Raw genomic sequence first — 24,150 nt, 5'->3', positions numbered from 1 at the left:
CCAGTGAGTGGAAGCACAAGTAGGTGTTTCCAATAAAGTGGCCAGTGAGTGGAAGCCCATGGTGGGTGTTTCTAATAAAGTGGCCAGTTAATGGAAGCTCAAGATTGGTGTTTCCAATAAAGTGGCCAGTGAGTGGAAGCCCACGGTGGGTGTTTCTAATAAAGTGGCCAGTGTGGAAGGTGTGCAGGCGCTGACCTCGATACCGGCTCGTCGCGGTTCTCACCTAGCACGACAAAAGAGGTGTGCGGGGTCACGTGGGCAAATGAGCGCGCGCGCGAGGGGAGGGGGGATCCGTGGCGCCTCGTGGTGAAGTGGAAACTGAAAGGAGGGCGAACCGCAGGACCGACGCGGCTTTTCTCCGGCGTGTTCATGCGGGCCGCGCGGTGCCCGCTGTACGTGCTGTAGGCGTCGGCGCGGTCGGCGCTGCTCGGCGGGTCCCGGCGGTGTTTGGGAATCGGAGCCGGTGCCGCTGCAGCCTTTCGCGATCCTCGCTGCGGTGGGAGTCCATTTCCGCTCCACATCGGTTGTTCTTCCTGGTGGAGGAGGAGGATAAAGTAGCAGCAGCAGCAGCGCCTCGGTCTCCAGCCCCCGAGCTCGTGGCATGATCCCCCCCAGGAGATAACAGCTCGGCTTCAGGCGGTGATCCAGACTGCGGCGCGCGCTGTCGTCGCCCGGCTCGCGCCCCTCGGCCGCGGGAGACGTTTGCGCGCGTGCATTTTGATGCTGGTTGTTGGGTGAATGCATGCAGTCCAAAATGCCCGACTGCTGTGCCGCAGCGGACTGTGAGCAGAGCGCCAACCAGCCCGACATCGCCTTCTTCGGGTTCCCTCTGGACCCTGAGCGGTGAGTGCGGACCTTCTGCCGTGTTCGGGGGGCGCGTGTCGACCCTCGCTCGGCTTATTTTCTTCCACAGAGCCCAGAACGGACCGTGCTAGCCTCGCCTGCTAGTTAGCCAGCTAATTCCCCCTCTTTGATTCATTGAAGGCAGTGCCTCCTTTCCTCCTCGACCTGCCTCACGCCCGAGCCCGGGGTCACGGCACCGACCATTTACACCTCTCTAATCGAGGTTTGCAAGCACCAGCCGGTCACTCTCGTGTGCATAAAGTCATTGATTTTTAGCCTTAACTTTTTTTTTTTTCCCTGGTTTTGGTTCTCGCTCGCCATCATCAGGCCCTCCTCAAAATGGCAGGGGCTTAAAGGAGAACTCCGCCGGCTTTTCAGAGCCTCCTGTGCAGTTGGGTGGCTCAGATGTAAACAGAGCCGATCAGAGCGGTTTGCTGTGAAACTCTGTTCTAGACTAACTTACCAAGTCAGATCTGTTCACAGTGGCCGTGATGGGAACCGGACGTCTGCCTCTGAAGGCCCCCTCACAAAGTTCCTACAGGGGGTGGTCATGAATGCTTTTCACGGTGGTGGTGGTGGTGGAGGTTTAGGCCAAAAACGTTTTGTTTCAGATTATCCACTATTTTATCATCGTCAGTATAAATATGAAAACCCAGGAGACTCGTGTAGGTTCTCTGGTGGTTCTGGATGGTAAATAAAGTGTCTATATCTGTGTTGTAGTCATGGCGACGCCTGGTTCCCATCAGCACCACTGTAAAGACGGCTGAACCGTTTCACACCAAACCCTCTGAACCTCTCTGATCATCTTAACTGTTTAATATGTGGAACTTTTGAGTTCCCCTTTAATTTTGAGCACTGTTTGTAATGCAAATCTTCTCCTGGGTTTTATGTGGCACCTTTTTAAATTGGAGAGCTGTGATAGATATATGATATTTAAAAATATATATATAATTTTTATATATAATGTTTATATATATTTGAATATATATATATTATACATTATATATATATATATATATATATATATATATATATATATATATATATAATTGTTATATATAATGTTTATCTTTATTTTAATATATATTATACATCATTTATTTTTATATATATATATATATATATATATATATATATATATATATATATATATATATATATATATATAATCACAGCTCTCCAGTTTAAAAAGGTGCAACAAAGATTTGAAGAAGAAAAAAATGGCACAAAAAAGGGTGCTTTTGTTTTTTACAAGTTTTATTATATATTATAACGTTTTAAAATATAATATAAAGAAAAGCTTTTTTAAAAATTAGTGTGCAAATATTTCTATACAACTCATGGTTGTAAAGAACCCTTAGAGAACCGTCTTTAAGTGTGTACAGTGTGTTGAAACAGCATTGCTCCAGGTCCTCTGGGCAACATGCTCATAAATAGCGTGTAGCGCAAGTAGAAGATTCCAACTACAGTGGACATCAACAGTAAACAACAACGAATGAATACGTTTTTCTAAATCACTCCACGATAAGCAGAATGTTAGAGAGGCTGTTTTTTTGTCCTGTGTAAATAATGAGGTAGTTTAGTAGATTAACTATGAATATTGCTGCATGAATACTGCAACTCACATTGTTTAGCTCGGAGCACGATAGCAGCAATATAGCTGTTCGTTTTTCCCCATTCAGAAAAATTACCTTGTCCCGAAATTCCTAATATGGGCATGGCATGGTCTATCGACACTCCAGGGAAAGATGTCATCTGCTGGATATCAGTGCAGTTTTGGGTTATTTGAACCAGACAAGCCTTCCGAGATAAATACAGGGTGATTCAAAAAGATTGATCTGATTTCAAAAGATTCATTTCATTTGTAAATGGTTACAGATCAGTGCAGTGAGCTGTAAACGGTTTAAATGAGCTGAAGTTTATTATGTAGTTCTACAAGGTCTCAGTCTGAACCTCCTCCAGCTGTACGGATGACATCAACACCACAGTCAGACTCATCCCAGACTGGACTGAGCGTGTCGGGCGTCGCTGCTCTCACGGCTCTTTCAGTGGGATTTCGGAGATCATCCAGTGCTGTGGAACCAGCGCCGAACGCTCTGAGCTGCTGGAGCTTCACTGCTGATGAAAATCCCGCTGCACAGTTCTGACGGATTCACTCTTATTGACGTGGAGAACGCAGAACGTTCTGCTCTGGGGTCTCAGCTCCTCTCAGACTGAAGGAGCCGGTCAGAAACTCTATGGCCCACTCTTTCAATTGGGTTGGTTCCTCGGCGCCTCTCGGTTGTAAAAATATGACGTTGTAATTGGATGAATCCTTTTGATGAATCACCCGGTACATAAAAACGGCATCAAACGCTGGCAAATTTATTTTCGACAAGAAAGTAGAACATCAGCACAATAAAGCTGAATTATGTTCTATCTGTAGGACACATTCCTTTAACTTGTGCCAACTTCAAAAAGAAATGAAGGGTTTTAAGTGTAAATGGGGTGAGAGTCTCATTGTTTACTTTGGGGGTCTTCGTTGTAACAGCTAGCTAACTGGACTAACCCCCTCAGGAGGAAGCTGTACTTTAGCCTGGCTCGTCCTCAGTGTGAGCTGTTTATTTGCAGGGCTGTATTCTAGCCACCAAAGACGGAGGTTAAAATGATGTGGAATTGAGTTCTGTGACCTGTTAGCCATCGAAGAATAATCTTCAGGGTTAATCTGGAAACGCATCTGCCAGATTGCTGCCGAAATTGACTTGTGACGTGTAGGGAATACGAGAAGGTGACCAGAAGCATTTTCTGCTGAGCTACATAAAATATCCTTGTGATGTTTTATCCTTGCCTTCCGTCCGAAGACTGCTGGGATAGGCTCCAGCACCCCCCTGTGACCCTGAGGGAGAAGCGGCTTAGAAGATGGATGGATGGATGGATGGATGGATGGATGTTTTATCCTGTGTTAAAGTGGCTAGAGTGTGAACGAAAGCTGACCAGTGTTTATTTTCCCCCTTTATTTCCAGATGCAAACAATGGGTGGGTAACTGTGGCAGACCAGACCTCCAGACTAAAACACCTGAATACTTGCACAGAAACTTCAAACTTTGCTCGAAGCATTTTGATGCATCTTTGATACTCAAGGACGTGAGTACTCAGTTAATTAGCATTCAGTTTTTTTCCCTCAGGAACCAGGCAAGGTCATGTCATTCCTGGATCTCTGTGAATGGAGGAGAACTGAATATGTGCTAGCTAGTCAACTGTTCCTGTTGTTGTGGGGTGCTGTTTTCTGCTGTTATTTTGTTGTTTATGTCCTATTTGCGATGTGTACCTTATGATGTTTCTGAAGGCCAGTTAATGCCACCGTATGTTTACGTTTTTTTTTTGTTTTTTTTAGAACGAGCTTAAGTCTATTTTGAAGGATGATGCAGTTCCAACTATATTTAACTTCACAATCAACAAAGACGTCACACAGAGGAGCAGCAGAAAAAGAACAAAACATACGGTGAGTTCAGTAGAATCTGTTCGGTCATCACAGTGAAGTTAGAAGTACGCTCCAGTTTTAATATTTGCTTAATGAACTTACCTGCTTCGCTGTTTCAAATCCAATTAAATTCAAGCGAGACTTCAGTGTGTACAGGAAGGTACAAACATGACACAGCAAGAAATGTGTTCTAGGACACTTCCACGCCTGCCTTGTTTGGTGCGGATCAATTTAAGCTTCTTCTAGTTTGGTTTCTTATGACTGGTGAGCTCGGGGCACTTGGGGGACGTTTCGCAAAAAAGGACTTCTTTGTCGGCCAGATAACTTCAGCCCAAAGATGAGGACTGTCCAATAGGAATGTCTCTTGGCTCTTTTTCCCTGGACAGACTTGACTTTGGGCTTAAGTTGATAGCTACCTGAGAAATACTGCTTTGTGAAATACCCTCCTGTACATCAAACAGCTGAACTGTGGTCTGCAAAAAAACGGTCAAAATCTGATTGAGTTTACTGCATGTGGGAGTGTCCATGTAAGCCAGACCAGAGAGTGGGAAGTTCTAATTTGATGAGTTATGCTATTCTAAATATATTTGACCTTTTATTTCATGAAGAATTCACTAGTGAACTCTATGATCAGGTCTCAACAATTCATTACAAAGTAATACAGAAGTGTGGCTGCATATTTAAAGCTCTTTTCTTCATGTTTTCAGGTTGCTGAGGATCCTGTCAAAGCAAAGAAGACAAAAGGTTGGTAATGCAAAATTTGGTCACAGATTTTTTGTGCATGAAAAAAAAGACTAAATATGTGCTCCTCTTCAGGTAATATACAGGCTGCGGTTCCACAGCAGACAGTGGAAGAAGACACAGGAGAGAACAGTGTGACACAAAATCCTCCGTCGGATGAACCAGAGAAGGATGATCCCGCTGCTTCTAAAGCCAAGGAAACTTTGAAAGTTTACTTCAAGGAAACCTTAGCTTTCACCGGCTTCAGCATTGGCAACAATGCTGCAAAGTCGATGGGGAGTGGTCCTGTTGGACAGCTAACAGTCAACCCTATCTGCGCAGAAAAAATTGATTCAAAAGACGTGCTGAAGTTGGGAGAGGATGTGATGCGCGAAGAGATTCGTAACAGTTTGCGTTTGGCCCGCTTCTTCTCCATTCTTCTTCAAGATAAAACAAACATAGAGGGCAAAGATCAGGTCCCGGTGTTCATACGCACTGTCACCAATGACGGCTTTCCACAGAAGCACCTGATGGGATTTCTGCCCTGTGACGTAGACTCGGACAGTCTGTTCCACATGCTAGTGTCTGAGATTCGCAGCAAATGGGGGCTGCGGATGGAGCACTGTCGAGGTTTCACTTACTTGACGACAGGCGGCCTGTGTCAGAAGCTGAAAGAGCTTTCTTGCAGAATGCTGAGAGATTTCCCGCAAGTCGTTCTTGCGCCCAGTGACCCTTACGCATTCAACATGTGGCTAATTCGTTCCCTGCCGGTGCTTCCCATACAGGATGTAGTTGATACTGTAGAAGAAGTTGCTGCCATGTTGAGGCAGTCTGAGACACTGATGAAAAAACTACATGCCAAGATATCAACCACATATGGTCACATCAAAGGTGAGGTGGATCGTGTAAAAGAGGCCTGCCAGAACAACTGGGAATATGGCACCGATGCCTTCCAGACCATGTTGGACATTTTGGAGCCACTTCTGAACAGCATAGGAGAAATGTGCACCAGCGCTTTGTCGGAGGCCGACACGGCTATCGTGGAACAGCTGCTCAAGCTGAAGGACAAGCTAAAGAATTTCAACTTCATCATCTCCCTAGTGGTTCTGAAGAACACTCTGTGTTGCGTGAGCATTCTGAACCCTAGCCTGAGAGGCATAATCAGCATCAGCAGTACTTTGCAGTACACTATTTCCAATGCCTTAAAGCTGCTCAACAAACACTTGCAGGAGATTCCTATATTCCACAGAAAGTGGTTCTCCGACGCAGTGGGTCGGGCCAAGAAGTTGGGAGTGCCAGTCACTCTCCCGGTGGACACTGCCACTAATGGAGATGGTGAGGCAAAACCCCAACCCTCAGCAGAAGATTACTATAGAGAAACACTGAGTAAGATGATCCTGCAGTATCTCATCGATGAGGTCAAGAGGGTCCTGGGCATTGAGATGGTCAGAATCTTGAGATGGCTGTCTTTAGTGCCGTCGTACATGGCTGACCACAATTTCAGCATCCGCAAAGACAAGGTGGCTGATGCTAACCTGAACAACCTGGCACGCCCGGACTCCTTCTATGATGAGCTGGGCTGCTGGGAGGTGAAGTGGAGGCATGCCAGCAAGCGGAGAATCCTGCCCACCAGTGTCTTTGCCACCTTGAAAATCCCAGACATTGGCTTCTATCCTAATGTACAGAGCCTGCTGAGAGTTCTAGGTTCGATTCCTTGTATTAATGCAGATGCAGATGTCTATGGACAGTATGACATGGTGTTGGACAGATATCATTCCTACATGAAGGAGGTGCCAGTGGAGAAGCGACTGTGCAACATGGCATTTGTTTATGTCAATCAAGATGTACACTTCAACATTGAGGATATGGTGCAGTCATATGTGGAAAATCATCCAGACATACTGCAGCTGCTTTGTAAGGTAAATAGACTGTTATTCCTCAGATTTATAGTTTATGAAGTAGTAAAACTGGACCATTCATATCAGATGGTACTAGGGTGTCTTTCCACTGCTCATTCAAAAACAAGAACTGACCCAAGCAAATGTTGTAGTTCCTTGTAGTGGATAAGTGACCGTAGTGTAAACTGTAAACTTAAATGTGGCTCTATGTATTCATATAATTGTTGATTGACTGAGCCAGATATTCTTGTTTTGGGGAGTTTGATGAATATAGACCAGTGATGTGTATTTATGTGACCGTTGTTTAATTGTTAATTGTGATTTGTTAATTGCTCACTTATTGCTACTGTATTAGTCACACAGTGCAGGATTCATACTGAAGCTTTCTTATGTGTTCTCAGGACGAAGTGATGGAAGTTCAACCTTCAGGTAAAGCTTATCATTATTAAAAAAAAAAAAAATAACTTGCACCATCTAATGTACCATTGGAATGGCACTAGCTCTAAATGGGGAGGTGGGGGTCATGTCATTTTACCACAGAGTGTCTGTAATGTTTAAGACCAATTTGTGTGGAATAAGAAATCTTGGTATGTTGGAAAGTCAACTACTTAAGCATGGCTACTGAATTTATACACTGCCATCACACCAGAAATGTTTCATATGGATGCTCACAAGTACAACACACGTCCAAATATTTAATTTAATAGTGCGTTTGTTTACCCTAACAATCTACCTAGCATTATTGTTAATGTTTATGTTTAAGGACACGTTGTACATTGGCTTGATCCACAGAGAATACAAGTAAATCCGTTAGCAAACAAGACAGCAGAAGCTTCTTTTCCACCGGATATGGTGGAATATTTACTGACAGGGCAATTTACACTGGATAAATATAACCTATATACTGCCAGATACTTTACTGATACAAGGATGCGTAGTCTGTAAAAATTACAGACATGCTTGTTTTTGGATACCTGATTGTTGAGAAACTGAAAATAATTACATAACCGCCACCTCAACATGTAAAACTAATCCTTCTTAATAGTATTTTATTCTCATGTTGCTCACATTGTTTGGGGCAAAATATCTTATATAGGCTTATAAATATACGTATTTTTCTTTGCCGTACATAAAGGAACCTCTTTTTTTTTCCCTTTTCATGTCTTTGCATTTTTTTCAGTATCAGAAAACAATGCAAATGATGCTTCAAAGGAAGATTTGGAGGAATCAAGAGAAATGACCTTGGATATGGAATTGGAATTGGAGACACAGAAACCAGCTGATTGCACAGGGACTGATAAAGAGGCACTGAAGTCAGCTTTGCTGGCTGCGGTCACGGGAGCCTGCAACAGCCAAAGCAGGCAGTCTCAGGGAGGCCAGGAGGGAGAAGTAGAATATGTGACAAAATCAGAAATGAACGAAGTTTTGAAAGTATGCGAGGACGTGGTACGCGAAGGGGTTCTTTCTGAGGTCGGAAATTCTTTCTTCTCCCTGTTCATTGATCGGGCAGTGAGGTTAGGAGAAGGAGACTTTCTCCCCTTGTTTCTCAGGTTTGTGGACAGTTTTGATGTCATGCGGCTGGAGCTGCTGGGATTTGTCGATGCGAGCCTTGATACGGAATCTATGTGTGAGCGTCTTTTTGACGTCGTCACCAAAGAGTGGCGTCTTGATTTGAAATACTGCCGAGGCCAGGCTTATTTGGGTTCAGGTGAAGTCTCGTACAAGCTTAAGGCTTTTGCCTGCAAAGTACAAGAGATGCACCCTCTTGCAATATGCACTCACTGCTCTTGCTACTCTTTTAATACCTGGTGGTCAAGGTCTGTGCCTGTGGCCTCAGTTTGCCGAGCCATTGATACATTAGAAAAGATAGTGTTGTTTTTCAGCAGCATGCCTGAACTGGAAAAGGAGTTGGACCAGGTCTTAGCTGTTGGTCTAAGGGAGAGCTATGAGAAAGTCCACGAACTTCAAGGGACATTTTGTTCCTCTTGGTTAGAGAAGCATGACTCTTATGACGTGTTTGCTCTGATTCTGGAACCTTTAGCACAGTGTCTAGAGTCCTTCCAGAGCCGCAGTCCACAGAGTTGGAGTTTGTCTGTAATCACCCAAGCCAAGAAACTCCTGCAACTGATTCAGGACTTTGACTTCATTGTAGCTTTAGTTGCCCTGAAGAACGTCTCATCCTTCACCAGAGAATTGAGTGCAGCACTACAGAAAGATCATTTTAGTGCTGCCTCACAGCTCTGCCAAATCAGTGGCATTGTAGCCACACTCAACCGAGTCAAGACCAACATCAAAGTATTCCACCAAAACTGGTTTGATGAAGCCTGTGCCTTTGCTCAAAACTTGGGTGTGCAGATTAAAGTGCCTGATGGTGTAACCTTTCCAAGGGACAGCCTGCTAAAACCAGGCGGATACTACAAAGATGTAGTCAGCCTCCCTTTAGTTGACCACCTTATCAACTCTGTCAAAGATCATTTCTCTGATGACCACAAAGAGGCACTCAACTTCTTATCTCTTGTCCCGTGTTCTGTGACCGTCAGCTACACTTTTGAAAGCCTGAAGTCAAAGGCTCCTTTATATATCGGTGACCTTCCAGACCCTGACAACTTCTTCACAGAATTGTCTTGCTGGAAAGTAAAATGGAAGACCAAAGTGGTCTCTCCGACTATACCAGACACTATTTTTCAGACTCTTCGCTTACCAATCATGCAGTACTTTGCCAACATTAACACATTGCTGAAGATCATGTGTGTCTTGCCAAGCACTGCACTGGAATACTGTGGGGAAGTGAAGCGCCATAAAATGTTTCAAGACTACTTGAGGAACACCTATGCCAAGGACAGGTCTCCATGTTTAGCCATGCTGCAGGTGGGCGCAAACTTCAACAGGGATCTGGACAGGATGGTAACCCAGTGCTTGAAAGTCACTCCAAAAACACTGGAGGGCATCTGCCTGGTAAAGTCCTTTTTTTGTTTGTTTAACTGATAAACTAATAATCATAATTAAAGTAGGGATTGTTAAATGCTGTATTTTTTATTTTTTTCTTCAATACTGCTTCGACATTGTTTTTCACACAGGACAAAGAGTCTAAAAGTCTCCTGAGGAATTCTGAAGTAAAGGAAGGTTTGTTCAGATTTTGTCTCTTCTTTTTATAATTTTCAGCTTGCTGCACTTATTTCTGGTTTCAGAATTCTAAACAATCAAGATTGTATATAACTTCTACTGCGAACGATATGCAAGTCTTTAAAGAAGAAATGTTGTTTTCAAGGCATTTAGAGTTTTCAGTTCTTAATGTTTTATTTGTATGTTGGAGCACATTCAAAAAGTGATCCAGTAAATTTTTTGGTCTGTTGTTTTACAGTAGATAACCACAAAGATGAGGTAGAAGAGATGGACACTCAACAGGTTTGAAAAATTTGTTTTTAGCATATTTTTCTCTTTTGCTTTTGTAATGGTTTTGAGCAGTCATTAACTTTGTAACCTTTAAATTGTTTTGAAAACAGATCTTTCCCAAGGACAAAGCATCTGAAATATTCCCAGAACATAATGATGTGAAGGCAGAAGGTATAACCTCTCCCACCCAGCCCCCTCACAAAAATACCTTGCATGTATTTTTAAGATTATATTAAATCTTCACATTAATATGTATGCGTTCCTGTTCTGCAATTTAGCACATCTTTAAATGTTATTTTGCAGATAACCACAAATGTGCTATAGAAGAAATGGACACTCAGCCAGTGTCAGAAACACTTACGACGGAACAGCAGGTGAAGCCTTTGGATGAGAATGGCCACTTTGGCCAACCTGCGGACAATCTTCAAAGCAGTGAGAGAGTCTTTAGAGTGGCTGCCAGAATGGCCCGGAGAAACTGCATGTTTTTAGAACTTCCAAAGGAAGAACAAGACTGCATCATTCAAGAGCTTAGCACATGTCATTGGAGCCAAGGGAATATTAAGTGCTTATCAGATGGGGAAATACTGGAGAATTTTGTTAAGTCCATCAGGGAAACAATCCTTTTTGAAGTTCAAGAGTCCCCATTCTTTTCCATTATCACTGACAAAATGGTATCAGTGGATGACAAGAAGTACTTCCCTGTCTTTGTCAGATATGTTGATAATTGCACACCTAAAGTGGAGCTGTTGGGGTTCTTGCCCTTTGATGGCAGTGCTGAGGCAGATGTTCAAGCCAAGACTCTTTCAGACACTCTCAAAGAGGAATGGGGACTCCAGATGGCCTACTGTCGTGGCCAGTCCTTCATGTGTATGGGTGCTAGTAGTCACAGTCTTAGAAAAATGTCATTGGACTTCTTAGCCAGCTATCCTCTTGCCATCACCACGCCTAGCGAGTCCTGTGGACTTGCCTATTGGCTGGCTGTAAGCCTTCATAATGACCCCATCACTAAGGTTCTTGGTGTGGTTGAGGACCTGTTACTTTTCTTTGATCAGTCACCAAGACTGCATATTGAGCTTTCCCAGACTATGGAGGGTCTCTTGAGTACTCCTCGAGAAGCTCTTGCAGAGGTCCCAGAGACCTGTTTGTCAAGATGGAAAAAAGCTGAAGATTTCTTTGACATATTGGTGGACATGCTAGAGGGAGTTCTCAGTTGCTTGGACTCTGTTAGTAACAATTCTAATGGTTCGTGGAGTAATAGCATGTCAATACATGCCCTAATCCTCTCTACTGCCATTAGGGAGTCTGATTTTGTCATTCCTCTTGTGATCCTGAAAAATGCCTGTGCTCCACTACGTAATTGTAGCACGGTGTTCCGTTGTGGAAATCCAGCTGATATTATGTGTGAGCTGGAGAAGATCCCTCTTATAGTAGAGTCCCTGAGTAACATGCTGGAAAATATAAATGCGGTGCATGCTGTCTGGTTTGAGGAGGCAGCACAGATTGCTGCTAAAGTTGCTGGAGGATTGTCTTATCCAGAGGCAGTGGGCAACTATGAGGCACCAGAGGTGGGCTACAGAGAAACAGTCAGCATACCTGTCCTGAGTGGTCTGATTGAAGAAATGAAGTTTAACTTTTCTGAATGTCACCTGAAAGCCCTCAAGGTTCTCTCGCTGCTTCCAACCTGCAACCCTCTGCCTATTCTTCCGGAGGCAACAGATAAACTCTACACCATCTATCAAAGTGATCTACCTGAACCAGACACAGTAGATGATGACATAAATACCTGGGCTGCTGCTTGGCGAGAAAAGTATCAAGACATCTCACCACCAGCCTCCATCTCAGAGACTCTCCATCATCCTGAAGCTAAAAGTCATCCTAATGTTACCGCCCTCCTTAAGCTTGTGGCTGTGCTCCCCAGCATTAGCATGGAGTGTGATTTAATGAAGACCACTCTTAATTCTTTGAGATCCTTTCTCAGGAATGACATTGTCTGCAGGGGTAGTAAGACTGACACAGTAATGCTCCTTATGCATCACAAGGCACTGCAGACTTTGGAGGATGTGATTGACCAGTGTATGGAAAATGACCCAGAGAGTCATGAGTTTCTCTGTCAGGTGTGTACCTATGTTTGTACTGTATTGTTTGATCCATTTTTTTAAGTGCTCACAAGTGTGTTACTGGCGTTTTAAACTGACATTCCATGTTCAAAACTGCAGATGAAACGGAACGTCTCCACTATGAGAATGGACGGTGGTATGTTTTATTTATTTATTTGTATTTTTTTACATGTATAATAAATGTCGTGTTTATATTGGAAATGTGTTTTTCATTTTGAAGTCTAACTTTCCTCATTGTTTTGGTGCATTGAAACAGTCTTTAAAACTGTAGTGTGTGTGTGTGTGTGTGTGTGTGTATAGAACATACACTTTTGGATTTGTAGTGAAGTCTTTCTTCTGTTTTTCAGAAGTTATTGCGTTTGCTTCAGAGGAAATGGCCATTAAGACTAATGGTTCTGATGGTTCTGGTGGTCCAGAGGAAGCACAGGACACAGCTCCATCCATCACAGAAGATCAGCCTGAAACATCTCAGTGTGACAATAGAGGTGAGTGACAATCTGTCTTGAAACATCCTATAGTAAGAACATTCCTTTATTCTTTAGCTAAGTGAGTTTAGAAAAACTAAACTGTATTCACATTGAGCCAGAGCAATTCTGACTATGTCTGACTCTTATGGCTTGTTATTATTATTCTGTGTCTCCAGAACTCAGTCCTCCTGCACCATATACCACTGTGACTCCAGAGGATACTGCCATAGAAACAGAACATTCAGCTGCTCTAGAGAGGATGCAGGAGTCAACAACTACACTTCTAGATGGTATTGAAGGTTCATCTGCTGAGGCAGCAGGACTTCAGGATGTTTCAGAGGCAACAGCCCAGGATATCAGGGCTGTTGCACTGGATCTCACACCTGTAGAGCAAGGTGTCACAACAGAGACTGTACCAGAAGTGGCAGCTCAGAGTCACACTGCAGAGGCTCTAACAGAAGTTGCAGTCCAGAATGTCTCCACAGAGCCCATCACTTCAGCCAACGACATCAGAGAAGCAGTGCAAGATGTCCCCACAGAATCTTACAGAGCAGAGGAGTTTGTCACTATAAATCTCACACCAGTAGTGCAAGGTCTCACAACAGAAGTTCTAAAAAAAGTGGACCAAAATGACACTACAGAGTCTCCAACAGAAGAGACAGCCCAGGATATCCCCACAGAACCTGTGACATCAGCCAAAGCAGTGCAAGGTGTCACAGAGGCTGTAACAGTGTTGACAGCGGAAGAGGTTACCACAGGGCTTGTTACAACATCTGAGGTTGTAACTGTGGAACCTGCAGCAGCACAGGTTTCCACAGAATCTGTATTGGAACTGCCATCTCGGGCTGTAGACCCTGCAACAACAGCCCTGATTGTAACTTCAGAACCTGTTACAGCAGCTGCAGATGCCACCCTGGAACTCTCAGCAACACAGGACATCACCACAGAGCCTGTAATGGAAGAAACAGTCCAGGATGTCACTACAGATCCTCATGCTGCAGCAGAGGTTGTCCCCATGGAGCTCACCGAACCAGCACAGGATGCTGCCATGCACCCTATAGCGGAACTGGCAGCCCAGGGTGTAACTGCTGAGTTTGCAGTAGGTGACAATCTCACTCTGAACATTACAGAAACACAGGCCATAACCCCAGAGCCTGTAGTAGAACCAGCAGCTCAAAATGTTGCTGTAATCCCTGTGATGGCAGTCCAGAATGAAACCACAGAGACTGTTAAATCAGATGAGGATGTTCTGGATCTATCTGAGACAACCCATAATATCAGCACAGAGGCTACTATTGTTGCCAGTGTTTCAAAGGAACTTATAACGACTGAACAAGAAGTGACTAAACTGGTCACAGCAGCTCAGGGGAACACCATTGAGCCAGCTGTACCAGCAGAGTCTGCAATAGTAGCAGCAGTTCATTATGTAACCACGGAACCTGATACAGCAGCTGAAGATGCCCCCATGGAGCTCACAGAAGTAGCATGGAATCCTCCTGCAGATTCTGTAAAAGAACTGGCTGCCCAGTTTGTAATGAAAGAGCCTGAAACAGTGGCTGAGGATGCCCCCATGGATCTTACAGAAGTAGCAGAAGCTGCTGCCACAGAGCCTGTAACAGAACTGGTAGCCCAGGATGTTGCAGTAGAGCCTATTGCAGCAGTTCAGGATGATCCCATGGATCTTACAGAAATAGCAGAGGTTGCTGCCACAGATCCTGTTAAGGAAGTGGTACCCCAGGATGTTGCAGCAGAGTCTATTACAACCGTTCAAGATGATCCCATGGATCTCGCAGAAATAGCAGAGGGTGCTGCCACAGAGCCTGTTATGGAACTGGTAGCCCAGGATGTTGTAGCAGAGCCTATTGCAGGAGTCCAGGACGATCCCATGGACCTCTCAGAAGCAGCACAGGTTGCTGCCTCAGAACCGGTAACAGAACTGGCAGCTCGGAACATTAGCACAGAGCCTGTTGCATCAGCTTTGGATGTCACACTGGATCTATCAAATACAACAAGTACTGTCAATACTGAGGCTACTGTTGTTGCCACTATTGTTTCAGAAGAGCATGTAAACACTGTTTTGAAAGATGTCACAGAGCCTATAACGGCATTCCATGGGATCACCACTGAGCCACATGCAGAAGCAAGTTGGGGTGTTAGTGTTGCTTCCACAGTAGAAGTCCAAGATCTAACCCAGAAGCAAGTAAAAATGCAGGTCTCCCTGGAGCCAGTTAAAGAAGCACAGTGTGTCATTAAAGAATGTGTAGCAGAGGCACCAGATGTTACCATGAGACCTACACAGGCTCAAGATGTGGCCATGGAGCCTGTAACTTTATTCCAGGGAGGCTGTACTGAGCCCACTGCAGTAATTCAGGATGTCGACAGTGCGCCTGAATCAGAAAAAGTGAGCATCGCTGCTAAGAGCACATCAGCAATCCAAAATATCTCTGCAGAGCTCAGAGAAGATGTGCAAGAACCCACAGAACCCACAGCAGAAGCCCTAGAAATCCCCACAGAACTCACAGCAAAAGGCCTAGATACCCCAAGAGAGCCTATAGGAGAGCTTAGAGCAGATGCAACATTTTGTACAACAAAACTCATAGCAGGCACTCTAGATATCTCCACAGAGCCTAAAGTAGATGTGCAAAATTTCACCTCAGTACCCATAGCAGCTGCCCTAGATATTTCTGCAGAAGTCTTAGATGCCCCCATAGAACCTGTAGCAGAGACAAGAACAGATGTGCAAAATGTCACCACAGAACCTGTAGCAGCCATCCTAGATATCCCTACACAGTCTGAAGTAATCTCAGATACTGTTGCACTGGAATCCATAGCAGCACACCAGGGCAAGATTATTGAACCCAGTGTTCCTACACAGTATGTCACTGTAGAGCCTGTGTTAGAAAGCCAGGGTGTTTCAATGAAACCCATAACAGCAGCCCCAGAGATCACCACAAAGCCTGCAACAACCATTCAGGGTATTGTCATGGAGCCCACAGCAGCAGTCCAAGGTGTTAACATGGAGTCTCTTCCACCAGAGCATCTCAACAACATGGAATCTGTTGAAGTTGCTACAGAGGATGTAACGGCTACAGAGGATGTGGCCATGGATACCACAGAAGTTGTTCAGGATGTTGCTTCAGAACCCATAGTAATGGTCCAGGGTGTCCCCTCAGAATCCAGTGTAGTATCCCAGGATGTTACTATGATCCCTGCTGTGACCTCTGAAAATGTGACCATGGAACCTGCAACAACAGTACAGGATGTAGTTATGGAGCCTGGGATAGAAACCCAAGAGGTCTCTGCAGAACCCACAACAGTGGCACACAATATTACAATGGATCCTGATGCAGACATTGAGGATGTCAACAAGGAGACAGTCACTGAAATTCAGGATGTTTCCACGCATGCTACAGAAGGCCGGGATGTCTCTGTGGAGCCCATAGCAGCTGCCCAAGATACAGAACTAAAAGCTAAAGGTGAAGATGTTACCAATCAGGCTATTTCTTCAGCTGAGGATGACAATGGTCAGTCCAAAGTGCATGCTCCCCATGACTTTGATGAGGCCAGCCCTGTAGGTCAAGATGGCAAAGATAGGCAGCCTGTAGTTCACACTCAAGAGAGTATTTCTCAGGCTTCCATAACAACTCAGTTTGTGAGTAGTCAAGCATTGCCAATTAATATAGACAATAGTAAGACTGCAGGTGAGGGTGTTTCTAAACAGGCCGAAGTAACTGTTAAGGATGGAACTGATCAGTCCTGTCCAGTATCTCAAGATGGCCCAGCAGTAGGCACACAAGCAGCAGGTCAGGATAACCTTCACCAGCCTTCAATAGCTGCACCTGACAGCACTGCACCCCATAAAGCAATCTTGTCTTTCTATGATGGCTCTGCTCAAGTGGCGTTTCTCAAAGAACTTGCAAATTCAAGGTACTTTTCCATCATATTTGATCAACAGGTGGAGATTGAAGGCAATCCATATATTCCTGTGGGCATCTGCTATTTCGACGAACAGATATTGTATGAGGATACATTAGCTTTTGTCCCCCTTGACAAGGACATTAATGTCTTCATGGATTCTGTGACAACAGCACTGTCTGAAAAGTGTGGATTGAATTTGGCTTTTTGTCGAGGGCAAAGCCTACTGACTGTAGGTATTGCAGGTGCACAGGTGAGAGCAGTGGCAAAATTGTTGTCACAGAGGTATCCACAAGCTGTATGCACCATCAACTCATCTGTCTCTCTGAACATGTGGCTGGCCAGGTCATCTACAGTGACTGAGATAGCAGAGAGCTCCATGTGGGTGGAGAAAGTACTTTATTGGTTGACTGAGGATGCAGAGAAACAGGCTAAGCTACAAAACATAGTCATGTCTTTGTTCCAACAGGATGAAAGCAAGCATGGTGAATTGAGAGATAAGCTAACTAGAAGCCAATGGGAGAGGAGCCATGACATTCTGGAACTTGCAACAGAAATTCTAGAAGCTATCATGCTCTGTCTGAAAGACATTAAGGAAAACCATGACAACCAGGCAGAAATAACACAGGCTGTGGACTTCCTCTGCATTTTCCAGAACTTTGAGTTTATCCTGTCTGTTGTGATAATGAAAAACATCTTGAGCCTCACCAAAAAATTAAGTCAGAGTCTCCAAGGTGGACCACTGGATTTATATCAAGCTGTGAACAGCCTGCCTGATCTACTTTCCACTCTGAATGATGTGACTGCTAATGTTGACAGTCATCTTCAGACATGGTTCCAAGAGGCAGTGGCACTAGCTTCCAAGTTGAAAATCAGTGTTCACCACACTTTACAAGAACCCTTGTTTGTGCACTACAGGGAGGTTGTAAGCAAAGGAGCAATAGAGCACTCAATCAGTGAGATAAGAGAGCTTTTCTCTGACTATGTTCTATCAGCCCTTCACTGCATGCAGGTTGTGCCTTATGTCATTTCTAAGATGGAAGGATGCTGCACAGACACTAACCTTTTCAAGGTGTACCAGGAAGATCTGCCTAACTGGAGCTCTTTACAGGTAGAGCTACAGAAATGGCGGCAGAAGTGGCTGGAGAGCATATCTGCTCAACAACCCCTTCCCACTGGTGTTCTAAACACCCTCAAGGCCTCAGACATAAAGTCTTTCCCCAACATTGAGATGATCCTCCGGGTCCTTGCGGTCCTGCCCTGCTGCAGAGGAGAGGGCTTGATCAGACAGGGAAAGCTGAGTCTACGGGAGTTTATCCAACAGCCCCAGAGAACCGTACCTGTGCTGTATCCTTTGTAGAGGTTTCCCCCTCAACTGCTCACAAACTAGCTTTTCATTAGGGTGTCCTATACTGCTGAAGTCCTCAGAGAGTGACCCACTGTATCCACCTTTACTGTTCAAATCTGAGCATAGGTTTCAGTAGACTTTTTTTATTAGAGAAATGATGTTAGACTTGTACACTAAGTATAATCTAATAATTGTATGTTTTATTATTTTATTCTGTCTTTTTTTTTTCCTTGTTTTTGATGTGGAATAAGAAAGAGGACTGCCTGTTGGGACCAATGTCTTGCCAAAAAAAAAAAAAAAAATTGCCCTTGGAGGGCTTTAATGCTTTTGTGCCTTTATGCAAAACACCCTGACTCTTGGAACATGAGGCATAGGATGTCTGAAAAAATTGCTTTCAAGCCAGGCTTTTTGGAAGCTTTCCAGCATCTTCAGGAACTTTTAAGGATTTTTTTTTTGTCATGTAATTCCTATAAGATATATTACAAGCAAGGACACATTTAGGCAAGTTACCCACATTTAGATGAATAATCCATTAATTAAAAACAACGGCTGCATCATGTCACAATGTCATCCCATGGCACAAATTGAAATGCTACGTTCCATTGTTTGTCACTGTTTTAATTTGTTTGCAGTTTGATTTAGATGAACTGATTTCTGTAAACATTCTCTCCGAAAAACCCTCCTCAAGAAGGAAGCATTCATATATATTTGACTAAAATAAACAAATAAAAACAATTTAAATGAAAAATTTTGTTTGCCACTTGATTCAGGTTTCCAAGACTATGAGAGCATCTTGTGCATATGTCCACAAGATGGCAGGCTTGGCTTTCTGTAGTGTTACATGTTCAGCCGGCTGGAAGTCTCAGCCTGTGTGTCTCCAGTACACTGATTTTTATTCTTGAGACTTTTTTGTGAATCTGTTATTTTTGTGTGGTGCTATGTTTTAATTAACTTCTTTAATTTACTTGCCATCTCGTAACAGTAAATCTTGGGGACATGTCATATTGTCTGTGTAATAGCAGCACATTTTGGAGGTTACTGTGCCAGATTTTTTTTGTTTTTATCGTTTTAGGCTTTCTAGCTGTTCTTCGAGCACCAGGCTAGTCCTTTTAGCTCAATGATCTGTAACATCCTGGAGTGGTCAAAAGGAAGACATCCTTTCATATGGCACATGTGTAACCCATCTTAGTCTCATCGGGAAAGTCAGGCAATGCCACTGGCTATTTAAGTGATCCCTTTGTGTATCGTTATTATCTTTTCATGTCAGGGCTTCTCATAATATTTTGTTTGGGTTATAACCTGTAGATACTTAAAACAGGTCCCTGGGATTGGCTTCACATCACTGTAAGTGATCTTTCATGCTGCCTCTTGTCTTGTCTGACTGCAAAGGGCAGATGTAATTTTTGTTAATCTCGGCTAAATCTGGTTGCTATTTAAAGGGGAAAAAAATAAGAGCTGTAGGAACATCAAAGCAAAGCTGTTAAAAGTTTGTTTATAATATTTTATGCCATATTTGTTTTACCATAAATCTACCATAAGGGCATTTTGCTTCTGACATAAAGCCTTTATTTTAGAAACAACTGAATGTCTAATACGTTGCGTATGCAGTGTATCCACCTAAATGTTGAGGGGGGATTTTTCTGTTTGTGGAATTGGACGAGATGTTGGCCTCCAGGTCGAGGTCTCTTATTGAATACACTTGAGCATTATCTTATGATTATATATGTGCGGTGAAACTATTGTTTGCTCAAGCTATTTACAAGTAACATATGGGGAGTTGATCCTTGTTCATGCATACAAATGTTGTCATGGCAGTTTTCTCCTTTACAACCTGAATGGTTTGTTTGTTCTTTTTGAAAAACACGGGCATAAATCCTGCTTCAGTCCACCACTTCCTACCACAGTCCTCTTTTCTTCGCTTGAGTAAAAGAAAGTTAATTATTAATCCCTTAACTCTGAATGCTTGCTTAGGCTTTTTGTCCCTTGCTTTTCACAGAGTGGGCCTGGACCCCTGTAGCATGTCGATGATTTGCAGCAAACCCTTAACCCAAGACTCCTAGACTGCAGATCCATCACTGAATATTGTTTTCAGGGTTAGATCTTGAGATCTCACTGAGAAGCCATTAATCTTCCATTTTCCTGTAATCTTGGACCCAGGATCACTTTTAGGGCAGTGGCCTTTGATCTTTTTTAGGGTTTCTTGTGAGAAATGCAGTAGAGAAGGTTGGAGTGCAAAGTCATATAAGACTATTAACAAGACATCATTGTGGTACCCACAGCCACAAATCAGTCATAGTGGAGTTTCATAGAAGAACTTAATTGTAAAGTAGTGCATCCAAAGAAGAAGGTTGTTTGCAGAGGAGATTAATTTAAAAATGTTTCCAAGTGGAAGACTTAACAGTTTACTGGGAGCATCAGCTTGATGACTAAAATCAAAGTGGTTTATACATGTCCCTTCATTTACTGTAAACTTGTATTGTTGATTGGAACTCGATAGTTATTCAGGATTTACCCACATCAAAATAATGCGTGTTTTGTCTCTGGGGATGGATTAAATCCAGAAGAATAACCACTTAGATCAGTCTCAAACAATTGCTCGTTTGCTGCATTCCCAGAGGGTTGAATGAAGGGTTGGATACTACAGAGACAAGCCAAATTCTTGTCCCTCTGTCATCGGCCAATGCGTTTTCCATTCGACTATAGAATTTGATTCTGGCCCCATTTTCCGCAGAGCAATAAATTATTGTTATTTGTGTGATCTTCAGGCCAGATTTTTGTCTTCATTTTTTCTTACTTGCGACACTGAGATGAACATGTGTTCACATTTAAACATGATAACTGATGGGTTTAGGAGTTGAATTCCTCTCTGTGCAAGGCAGCTTAAGTAATAGATCCCTGTGCATATGATAAGCTCGCTATGTTAAAAGGCACTTTGCGAAGAAGGCAAACAGAGGATTTATTTTATGGAATGTTGCACAGTGGTTCAGGGGGGTTTGCTTCCAGTTGCTGGGTCATTCAGCTGAAACTATATCCATGGCTTGTAAGCTATATCATCTGAATCTGAATACTGGACATTAATATTTTATATTTTTATTGCTTTTGGACTTCAGAATCCAACGAATGCATCTCTTTTTGGCTTGTATAAATCCTGTGAACAAAGCCCTGAAGCTGCTAAACTTTCCGGAAATGTTGAAGCACCTTTCCCTTGTCTTTTTGAGCCTGGGATTAGTTTCTTTCCTGTTCCTCCCATATTCTCCAAAAGCACTCACTCTGAACGATGTTTCTCTTCGGCTGTTCATCTGGACCATCTTCTCCTGTGATCTTTTCCTGACGGTACCCCTGTACTCCTGTCTGTAAGCTGAAACAGTGCTGCCCTCTCCCTCCCCCGAAAACAAGGGCCCGATTGTCGATGCTCAAACTGGTGTGAAAGGAGCATCTCTCCTTGTCTCTGCGGCTCATCCCGTGAGCAAACGGATACATCTCCCTTGAGAGCCAGCCGGCTGGCAGCAGCCCCGTTTGCAGACAGGATTATGCCTCTGGGTTTCCTTTCTGCTATAACAGCTTTCAGTAGAGGAGCTTTAGTGCAAAAGTTAGGCTGATGTTATCAGCTTTTGTGGTAGCATTTCATGGTAGCTTCCTGTCCAAACTGTTCTGCTATGTATGTGGTTGGATTTTAGGTAGAAAAACGTTGCTTCAAATGGTCTTCTTTCCTAATGATAGTTACTGCATGACTCAGCGGTGCTGCTTATAATCTATCCGTACAAAAAAGCTCTGCGTGTTTGTATTTGGCGGGGGTGGGTTTCTCATCAATAAAGGAACTTCAGTGCAAAAGCTACTCTGTTAAGAGCCTTTGCCGCAAAATCTCATGGTGGCTTACTCTGGAAGTTCCTTATGAAGCAGAAGCGTTATAACCCTGAAAACAGGGAGGAATTGGGTTGCAGATTGTGAGAATGACTGAACAGTGTTGCTTGAACAGGTCAGGTTTATGTAATGTCGCTGGTTATTAGCTAGAGGACTACAATATTTCTTCCCAGCTGTTTTGCATGCAGGTCTATTCACACCATCAAATTTTTATAGACAAAAAGAACACTTCAGATTTCGAAAACACACGCATGTTGATGTGGTCTGTCATATTGGGTCCAAAACAGTCAGCCTGCTACAATGCTGAGTAAACTTTTTAAGTAGTTTCAGCTGACTAATCTGGCTGACTAATCAGAGCTTTGTTGTCTTGGTTGCAATCCATGAAAATGTGCATTGCGATAGGCTCCCTGAAGTTCGTCACTGGGGAATTTAATTCCTTGTCACATACAAAAATACCTTTAGAATGGCTCATTACAGCTTCAGGTCTTGTATGGAATTCCACCACACAAGTTGTAGTCATTTGTAGAATGGGACACACCCAGTTGTTACTACTATCCGATACACATGCGTTGGACTTGATGTGAAGTTTCCACTGAATGAAAAATTGCGCCCTTTTTTTGTCCAAGAAAATTGTACTTTGTGTGTATAGGCCTTAAGTCAAATATTTATGAATGCAATCATAGAAAAGAAGTTTGAGGTCTTTTTTTCTTTGTGTCGTGATATCACCGAATGTTTGCTGATCTCCAGGCCAAACTGAGAATTGCCCTAATTGAACTCTTGAGCTGGTTTCCTGCTGGAAGCCGTGGCCAGGCTGGACAGTCTGAGCTGGGCTTGTGTGTAATCGTGTCCACACAGCATGCCTTTAACTGCACTCTAGAGAGAGAGAGGCAGAGGGCTTAGCTGGATTTCATTTCAAGGTTTCCGCGCTGAGGAAAAAAGTCAGAGTCCATCTGCAGACTTTGAACCACCAACAAATAGCGCATTTGGTTCACGTTATTCCAATGTCAAGTGTGTTGAGCAGACCCGGAAACTTCTTTTTTATGTCTGCTGCAGGTAAAACTGGATCTGTAACATCAAGATCTTCTCTGCAACATGCACCCGATTGGCATTAACCTATAGGTTTCCGAGAAGGTTAAAGGTTTTCTCCCCCCCTTCTTTCTGCTGAAGATCTAACGTGGCTGTTTTCTTGCAGCAGCCTTGAACAGAAACTTTCCTGGGAGATTAATACGCCTGTTAGGATTCCTGAAATAACTCAACATTTTTTTTCAGCCCTTCTAATTTGAGAGTATTAAGAATGTGTGTCACTGATTAATTTGGTAACTTATGAAAAGCCGTGCTCTCTTGAGTCAGGCGGGTTTGAATGAGGCTCCGTCCTAACTGTGGGGGGTAAGTGGGATTACCTTGTGATTTGGAATGATTGGGTTACTGCTCTGGCAGCCGTTTCTCTGTGCAGCTTCGCTTTCAGGCCAGGGTACATATCCCCCCCGTCCTAATAACCAAACCACTGTTCTGATTTCTTTTCTCTAATCCTGCTGAAGGGTATTGATCAAACACAGATGTGGCAGCACAATTTATCTATTCTTCTGTCCCGTGGTCACTTTCTGCCCTTTAAATCTATGTGACATTAGTAGGTCAGTGTTCATCCCCACTCAAAACAGCCAGGTCAGTGCCTTTACCTCCCAGACAGTGTCCTGCATTCCTGCAATGATTTGTTATTTGCCACTACAGTTATGAAGTTAAACAACTGACATTTTTCTCCGATATGATTGATTTCCTTTCACTTTCTCTAGCAAATCTGTTTTAGTCTCACGGAAATATTTTGGCAAAAATTCTACAACATCCCCCACCCACACTTTAACCAAGGCTACAAGGCTGATGAGGCTAACAAGAACTGAGGCTGTTAGTAATAATCAAGGTCAACAGTCATTTAAAATAGTCACGATTAATCACATCAGTATGTGTAGTTAATTGTGATTAATAACATTTGGCCCTAACTTTGGCCCTAAAGAAAGATTAAGATTAAAAAGCATGTTAACACATTTTAGTTTATGACTTCTGCAGACATACAGGGAGAGCAACAGTATCTGTATGTTTCAACCAAAGAGTGTGCATATCATATCAAGAGTTC

The 24,150-nt window shown here is 43.4% G+C and overlaps 1 protein-coding gene across 2 annotated transcripts; it reads left to right on the top strand.

Annotated features, from left to right (window-relative positions):
- The first annotated feature begins 146 nt into the window (after positions 1-146).
- Positions 147-18,909, top strand: si:dkey-250d21.1. Of its 2 annotated transcripts, none has more exons than XM_017721993.2 (14): positions 147-843; positions 3,846-3,966; positions 4,217-4,324; positions 5,011-5,047; positions 5,120-6,942; positions 7,323-7,350; positions 8,102-9,876; positions 9,999-10,044; positions 10,286-10,326; positions 10,425-10,485; positions 10,618-12,428; positions 12,531-12,567; positions 12,779-12,916; positions 13,075-18,909. In XM_017721993.2, the coding sequence occupies exons 1-14, from the start codon at positions 743-745 to the stop codon at positions 18,171-18,173; spliced, it is 11,226 nt and encodes a 3,741-aa protein (XP_017577482.2). In that variant the 5' UTR covers positions 147-742; the 3' UTR covers positions 18,174-18,909. The 2 variants fall into 2 exon arrangements, with proteins under 2 accessions (XP_017577482.2, XP_017577481.2); XM_017721992.2 differs by having other exon boundaries at positions 10,283-10,326.
- The last annotated feature ends 5,241 nt before the right edge of the window (positions 18,910-24,150 follow it).

This window comes from Pygocentrus nattereri, chromosome 18 (assembly GCF_015220715.1).
Source record: "Pygocentrus nattereri isolate fPygNat1 chromosome 18, fPygNat1.pri, whole genome shotgun sequence".
Classification (NCBI taxonomy): Eukaryota; Metazoa; Chordata; class Actinopteri; order Characiformes; family Serrasalmidae; genus Pygocentrus; species Pygocentrus nattereri.
The sequence above is the reverse complement of the archived record's forward strand: the minus strand, read 5'-3'. Positions and strand labels throughout refer to the sequence as shown.

Coding starts and splice junctions, on each gene's coding strand:
- si:dkey-250d21.1 (XM_017721992.2), top strand. CDS start 743: ATGCAGTCCAAAATGCCCGACTGCTGTGCCGCAGCGGACTGTGAGCAG. Junction 7,351..8,101: donor GATGGAAGTTCAACCTTCAG/GTAAAGCTTATC, acceptor CATTTTTTTCAG/TATCAGAAAACAATGCAAAT. Junction 10,486..10,617: donor TAATGATGTGAAGGCAGAAG/GTATAACCTCTC, acceptor GTTATTTTGCAG/ATAACCACAAATGTGCTATA.